This window comes from Atractosteus spatula, chromosome 2, assembly GCF_055471065.1.
Source record: "Atractosteus spatula isolate fAtrSpa1 chromosome 2, fAtrSpa1.hap1, whole genome shotgun sequence".
Lineage (NCBI taxonomy): Eukaryota > Metazoa > Chordata > Actinopteri > Semionotiformes > Lepisosteidae > Atractosteus > Atractosteus spatula.
In genome coordinates, this window is record NC_142707.1 from 61,742,599 (window position 1) to 61,751,153 (window position 8,555).

Genomic DNA, 8,555 nt, shown 5'->3' on the forward strand with positions numbered 1-8,555 from the left:
TTGTCTATTTTTCTTGAGTGAAAAATGTTATATATTTTATATTTGCATATTTTAATGGCAAGAGAGCAGTCTTAATTGCTTCTTTTTTGTTTTATCTTTGTTTGTATACTATGTGAATATAAGAACACTTAAAATGGAGATCAACACTGGAGATCAACAGATTAACAGTAGTTTTTGTGAAACAGTCATTTTAATATTTCATGATGCCAGATTAGAAAATGGATGGATATTTCTTGATGTATTCATTTGAAATCCACATGACTTTTTTTTACATTTTGACATTATTAATTTCTAAAGGTTTTCCTTAAATCAATACTCCATGCTAAAATGTTATATATGAGACCAAAATAAATTTATTAGAAATACAAAAAGCACACTGGTTATTTATTAGATATTTCACAGGAAGCCATTAAGATTCCGTAGTTATTACTGAATACAACAGAGTGCATTCTGTACTGGGTTGGATGCAATCTAGTATGATATTTTGCAGAACTGTTTTAATAAGTGTGAGATGTTCGATTTACAAAAAAGCAGGATAGGATAGAAATGTATTAATCCCATTGCCAATTACTGAATTTATTTGTTGCCTTTAAACTATGGAGATGGATTTATACATGAGCAAGACAGCTGGAAAATATTGAAAAGAAATAAAACACATTTCATTTATGAATAAAAAATTTAGAGACCCCCATGTGTGTATTGTGTGATATAATAATCATCAACAGGTCCAAAGATGGAGCAGCCAAGGAGGCACTCTGCATATTTTGTCTTCTGCAAATATTTTTTTTAAATTTTACAGTAAGTAGATAATAGGTTTGCTTTAAATCATCTGGATAAGCACTACAGTATATCTGTCATTATGTACCGTTAACACAAACAGCACGCTGAAACAGCAAACCATACTAGTAGGTGCGTATGTTTTTTTTGTACACAAGATTACATAAAAGTCTTCCCCTCAAGATATGACATAGTAGAACTTTGTTATTATACTATTGTGTATATACTGTACTGTAATACAAAATCACAACAAAAACCTACATGGATCTGCCAATAGCTATTTGGCTGTGATTACTGAGAATCTGTATTGATTAAAGGTATCATGTAATCTGGGATTATAATTAATTTAAAACTTCTGTATTGCTGCATCAAAAAATAATTAGTTGTGATACAGTACAATCAATGGGAATGCATTTTGGTAAAGCATCATACAAAACAAGGTTCCAGATACAACTCGTAATTTATTCTTGCTCTAAATTTCAATTGAGTGTTACATACAGTACCAACAATCTGTCTTTGTTTTTGTGCCAGCTGTTCTGCAAGACAATATTAATTTAGCCTGCACTTAGACAAACGGTCTGAGTCAGCACTTCTCTGCCCTCAGTCAAGTTGCTCAGAAAGTTACTCATTCAACTAGAATAAAGTATTAAGTATGCCATCAGCCACCTATTTATGTATTTAAGAATACATTTGACTAAAATTATTTCTGCTATGTCTTTTGGAATTAAGGCAGTGTTCAATAAACACGTAATTAAGTTCCTACTGAAACTAGCTCCAATTATACTCAAAATTGCAGCAGTAATTTATAATGTACCAGAAGTGGGCTATCCCAGAAGCCTAAGTACCTGATCTCTAGCCCGCCAATTCCAGCAGACTCATTTCTCTTTTTTCACTTTGTTATAAATAGGGGACCCCTTTCCCTCTCTCTGGCATTCTTTCGCCAAACCCTAGCTGAGCAGTTGGCTCTGTACCCCCTTCCCTGCTTTGCTACCTTCCTCTCCCTGGCTGAGCACGTAAAAACATTTTTTTACAAAGTACAAGTGAGACCCAATCCTGATCCTGGGAGACCACTGTATCTGCTGCGGATTTTCATTTCACCTGATTTCTTCATTACTGATGTTAATTGATGCCTTTAATTGGTCTGATTTTTTTGTCTAGACTTTTTATCTGTTTCTGAACTGCAACAGCTTCAGCATACAGAACGTTAAGCGGTCTCTCTCCATCTTGCTTATTAAGTGCACACTTCCCTATTTCTGACTAAAAAGCTCCTAATAATTGATTATTGTTTAATGAGCAGACACAGGTGAGAATGACAATATATCAAGCACTCCCGCAATAAGTGTTTTTCATTTCATTCTGCAACTGATTGCACTTCATATAATACACCTGAATTTGTAGATCTTAGATACTGCAATGCAGGGCTGTTATTAGGGTTGTTATTAATTACCAGTCACATTCAGTTTCCGAGGAGCAAAAATTACGACACAGAAGTCACCAGGGACTCTTTTCAACATGATGTACGTACTGTACTTAGTACAGAATATAGGAAGGAGGTAAAGAGAGCAGATAACTTGTCATTATTCTAATTTGCGACTTCCTTGTACATTCAGTTTTGCTTTTTCTGTCTGTTCTTTTTGGCTTTAGTGAAGCACAGGCTAAGAATCTTCTTTTTTTTTTAAGAAACTTTTTTACCCCAGCTCCAAAAAAGAAGCTGGGGCTAGTCTGAGGCTGCTGGCCATATTAGAATTTCTTCATTTTCATTTCCCATGGCTCTTAATGGTTCAGCATATGTCAAAGGAAAATCTCAACTGTAGAATCAGTTACTGTTCTAAAAATATTTAGTTGGTCCTTCTATCCATTTTCTAACCACTTTATCCAACACAGAGTCACAGTGGAACTGGAACCTATCCCAGCAAGCAATGGGCAAAAGGTAGGATACACCCTGGACTGGTCGCCAGTCCATGGCAGGGCAGACACAAACAAACGTGCTCACATTCACACCAGAGCCTACTTTCCCAGAAGTCAATTAATCTACTAGTAGGTCTTTGGAATGTGGGAGGAAACCCATGTGAATACGGGGAGAGCATACAAACTCCATGCAGATAGTAGCCCAGATCAGGAATTGAAAGCAGGGCCCCACCGCTGTCAGGCAGTAACATTAAGCACTTCACCACTGTGCTGCCCATATTTTAGTTCATGTTTGTATTAGTTAATATCTATGCTGTAACAAGACCTGACGTTAAAAGCAAATTATTTGTCCAGCAACAAATGACTTACAATTGTGTACATGAAATACATACTGTACATTAACTCGTGTTTTTAGGAATCTTTTCGTTGTAGCTATGAGAAACTGAGTTACCAACTAATGGAATTTTTCCAAAACAGAAGCTGACTATAGTATACTGTAGTATTCCATAAAATCTATTTAACAATGGTCAATTAAATTAACTGTGTATTATTACTGCAACCTAACATGTTATAAAAGCAAATTGCCTTCACAGAAAGTAAAGTTATTAGATGAGTATGTTGCAAAATATATTTTACATTCTGTAGTGCAGTTAGAGGGCATTAAATCGTTTTTGTTTATAAAAATAAAATGCAAATGCAGCATAACTCATGCATCTTAGAAAAATTATATTTCCTTTTCACGTTCGTGGCTGTCTGCAACTAAAATAAACATCTGATCTGAACTCAAAATTGAGTAATAAAAAAATCGATACCCTTGATATCACTGTGACTTGGGTTAGAGTCACATGAATATGCATGAACATTGATTCAATTTCAGAAAAATAAACTCTAATACAGTAACCAGTGAATTACTTTGTTTACAATTCTGTGCTATCTTACAGTTTTTAGAAACAAAAATTAAAAGAAATCTGTTTATGCAGTAAAGTTAAGAAAAAATGTTTTACAATTCAGTTTTTGAATGTAAGATATGTGATTGGAAGAGTTTCTGAAATCAGAGTTTTTATTTTATCCCCCCTAAGACCCTGGAAAGGATTTACTTACCATTTTATGCTCTTTTTTTTTATTCACTTTAAGTAGTGAAGGAATCTGTAGATGAGAGAGCCTGTTAAAGGCGAGGACAAATGAAAGTGTCAGCTTCAAATTTGTGCCTGTAGGTTTCCTGATAAGAAGATGAACAAGCTAACTCTTTTCAGTGTTAATAGAAGTTAATGGTCTACTAGAGTCAACTGGTGCTTCTAATGATTACAATAATGACCAAGTGAATTAATATCAGAACATGCAGTGTAATCATCTTAGATCCTTTAGTAAATTGTGGACAAGTTTCCCTCTTGTGCTTATACAGTATATAGATATTAATTATCTTGGTTCTCGAATCGTTTGTAAACTAGTCAATCTCACAAATGATACAGAATCTAGCAGAATGCATTTGTTCAGTCAAATTCCAATAATGATTGAATTAGCTGACAAACAAAGAGATGATGTGCGTAGTACTTTGGTATTAATTTGCCTAGCCGAGAAAATGACAGTGATGGTTGGAGATCAGTGCACCACCCAAGTTTCTGTTCCAGAACATCTCTTAAACAATTCCAAAGCTGCAAAGAAAATTCCTGGTTTGTCAAAACTGAAGAATTGTGGACATTTGAAACAAACTTCAGAGTTGTAGAGGCAGACATAATGTCTCATTTAAAAATCTTGTTGAGATCCTTGAATTAATCACCCAAATGAGCTGCTAGATAGAATGAATTATCATCTCTTGTTTGTAATCTGTTAGCCAATAAGAACTTCAAGGCTGATTGTAACTTCATGCAGTGCTTCAGCAACTATGTCCCAAACAGATGGGGCACAGATTGAACACATTTCTTTGTTTGAACTTCAGTTAACCTCTGTGTGACAACTAGAAGCTTTCAGGTTTACTGCGAGTTTAAATTGTAAATCTATGGAAGAAAAACATTTCAGACTCGAAACATTTCACAACTAAACCTCTAGAAAACAATGTAATGAAGTTTCAAGCCCTTGCAATGTTCAATGACAGATACAGTTTTGACTTGCATTTGAGGTCACACAACCTCAGCCTGTCTAAGGCATTGAAACGCAATCTACAGATGAGTGCCAAACAAAACATAAAATTTCAATATAAACAATATAACTGGAACTGAAACTTTTATTTATACGAATGGGTTTACAATAAAAATCAGATTTACAGTGCACACTAACCAATAGTAGTAAAATTGGGAAGTATTGTAAAGGGCCTGAGCAGCACAGTGGTGAAGTGGTTAGAATTGCTGCCTCACCGCCTCAGGGCCCTGGGTTCAATTCCTGGGTTTCTGTCTGCATGAAGTTTGTATGTTCTCCCTGTGTTCATGTGGGTTTCCTCCTGCTGTCCAAAGACATACTGGTAGGTCAACTGGATTCTGGGAAATTTGACTCTGGTGTGAGAGTGCTGGGTGTATCTGCATTGCATACGTGGCTTTCCAAGATATGGTCTGGCTCTGCCATAAATGAATGGGTGGCTGGAATAGCCAATAACCAAATGATCCAAAGTAGAATTCTGTAAAAAACATTCACTTGTATGGAAAATGTATCTGCCTTACATATCTTAGCTCATTTGTTGAGCTTGATTTTAAACAATACAGTAATGTCAAAGATGGAAAACTGTGGGGTGACATGCAGTACAATTGGAAATACGATTTTATCTTTATATCCCTGCATTGGCATCTCACAACAGAAAATGTTTCCCGTATGAACATCAACGTCCCAGGCCTTGATATTATATCATATTGACATACTGCAGACTATTAAATCTCAGTCCCTGTACTAACAATTCCTAGCAGATACAGAAAATGTGTACTTCCCAGCAGGTCTTTGGGTAACTGCTTATTTAGTTACTCAATTTTTTCCCAAGGCAGGATACTTACAGCAGCTGCTAACAATAAGATAACGTTGCTCATAAGACTAAAATGAAGTAAGAAGACAGTTCTGTGTGCAACCTACTGCAAGTATGACTGAAGGTGGTGGATACATTTCTGATTATATTTATTTATAAAAATAATTTATATATGTATATTTATATACTCCTGCCTAATATACTTCAGAACAGATTTTAAATCAAGTTACAATTTTAGAATACACTCAATGGCGGGCAGTAGGAGCGCTCAATTATTCTTTAGCTCCAATACTTTGGGGTTTTATTTCAATATGGGGTAAGTTTAATATTGTTATTGTGTTTATTTCTATTGCTTGACATTTTTCTTCTGTATACAAAATCTGTGAAGAAGAGATTAATTGATACAATGGATAAGGTTGTCAGGCATTTGATATGAATCTGAAATTCTTTGCATACAAGATAAAAATATTTTTTTGTGCAATTGTTATAGTTATGCATAATAATGACCTCGGGCAAAGCCATATATCCCACCTTTCAGAGAGTTCTGGAAGAACATTTTTAAAAAAGAATATAAGGGTTACTAAATTTGTTCCATAAAACATATGACATTATTTGTACTCTCTAATATGGTAGGAGATACAGTAGCTTTGTATTTGACTGCTAGGACAGGTCAGAGGTTTCAAGCAAACATATCTTTTGATGCATCATATTTGATTTTCTATATGCATTCCAGAATAACCATGACTCTATATAAACTCTGTAAGGAGCTACAAGACAGGTTTGCATTTTCTCTTAAGGAGAGGTCAACGGGCATAGGCAAGTACATTTCCACTGATGCACTGATTCCTGGGTTTTACACACAGTAATACCCATAATCCTGTTTGTACTCATTATGTAGATATAAGAGCTTAGATAGGTCAAAGATCTTAGAGGGCTGGCACCTCATGTTACCAATCAGCTTTATTCAGTTGTGAACCACGATTCCCATAGACTACTATAATTCTATGATTATTAAAGAGACTGTACCCTGGACATTCCCTTGTTTCCCCTGCTCAAGATAGCAGAGTCCTGGGCCTGGCTTTTCCTTTTCCTTAAGTATAGCAGATCTTTTTCTTTTTTCCTTTTGGATTGCTTAACTGTTGCATTCCCTGCCTATAAGCTAGGTCATTTTTGGTTTGTCCGCTTCAAAGAGTTACTAAAAGCCCCTTCTTATGTTAAACAGGAATAATATTATTAAGTATATCTATTCTATTGTACTGGTTTGTGGTGGCTTTTGCAATAATAAAAACTGTTAATTAAACCTTTTCAACTGCTAGAGACATCTTTCATCCGTTAACTTTGGAGACGTTCTGTTCCTGTCTGCCCAAAATAAGTAAGCAAGCTTTGCTCCTACTCGGTCCATTTTTAGCCACCTATCTGTGTGAGGCTGGGTTTTTAAAGATAAAAAATAAGCACTTCAACAGACTATCTTGAAAGTGACTAGTGTTGTGTTGTGATTAGAAAGGGCACTATACCAAAGAAAAATGAATTGTACTGAATATTTAACAGGGAAGTAAAGGAGCAGTTCTAGTGCTCAAAGTAGCAACTTTGAAGCCACCCAAAATATTCAGTATGAGAAACTACATATGACACAAACTGGAAATGCATACTTAATTATTGAGAAAAAGTACATGATTTGTTATTTCAAATGATATAGCAAAACATATAATAAACTGTTGGTTCATCAAACATATGTTTCTACTACTGTGCCTAAAAGTTAATACTGTACGTTTAACACCATGGAATGCATGTTTCACATTTACAAAAGTAGTGTTTTAAAAACTAAACATTTCTTTCCACAGGTGTAGGTCAAAGAGGGCATGCCAATGAATAACCAGAAGTTTAACCACTAATAATGTTTTAGGAAATCAAGATCAAAGGTTATTTGCCAAGATACCAATATGTCAACATTTTAAACTGCATGACACAGCTTGTTCTGACTATTATAATTCACCTGATAAATCTATAACTGCAGTATTATATTTAAATCATAAGATGAATCTGAAATTAGATAAGCAGTGCCGTTGCCCCTGTCATCAAGGTGATAAAGGGTCTTCATGAATCTCTGATGATGAAAAATAAAGCCATCCAGCTTGTTGCTTGATAGTACATATGAACACTATTGCTACCTGAAGATGGAGAGGAACAAAGAAATCTGAATATCTTAATATACAGTATTAGCAGGTCAAGCAGTCCTGTGCACAATATTTCAGCCTTTAACAGTATGTGATAAAGAAATACTGTATATTTTCATTCAGAATGGAATCATTCTGACTCTCAATTAAAAATTGTCGTCTGTAAATTTCATATTCCATCTATCCATTTTGTGGGCAAATGGTAGGGTACACCCTGGATAAGACACCAGTTCTTATCAGGGCAGTGCAAAGACATATGCGGATTCACACCTGGGTCAACTTTTTCCCAGAAGCAAGTTAACCTACAGTACCAGTATGTCTTTCAACTGTAGGAGGAAACTGGAGCACCCAGAGTTAGCCCATACAAATATCGGGAGAACATACAGTGTAAACTTCACACAAAACCCCAGGAACTGAAACCCAGGCCCCAGTGCTAACCACTGCACCACAGTGCCACACCAAATTAAATATTAATATATACTATTTCCATATTTTTGTATGTATTTTCATATTATGTAAGACCCTAATTCGATTTTTAATCACCTTTTGATGTCATCTTGGATAGGACGATATAAACAGATGCAACAAAGTCGATTATCCATGATACAGTGCTTGTTGTAAAATAACAGGACTCTGTAATATTGGATAATTGGAAGCCCTGATCTTAAATAAAATTATTTAAAATGTTTGAATTTCCATAGTAAAATGTTATAAAATGAGAATACCGTCTGCTTCCTATTAATATTTGGCAA

General features: G+C 35.1%; 1 protein-coding gene across 1 annotated transcript in view; it reads right to left on the minus strand.

Moving 5' to 3' along the window:
• Positions 1-901, minus strand: part of LOC148840017 (L-gulonolactone oxidase-like) — an 89,372-nt gene extending 88,471 nt beyond the window's left edge. Inside the window, exon 1 of the mRNA XM_088936408.1 lies at positions 866-901. Within this exon, the coding sequence (XP_088792534.1) occupies positions 866-901 (36 nt within the window). The remainder of the gene's footprint in view (positions 1-865) is intronic.
• Between the last annotated feature and the right edge of the window lie 7,654 nt (positions 902-8,555).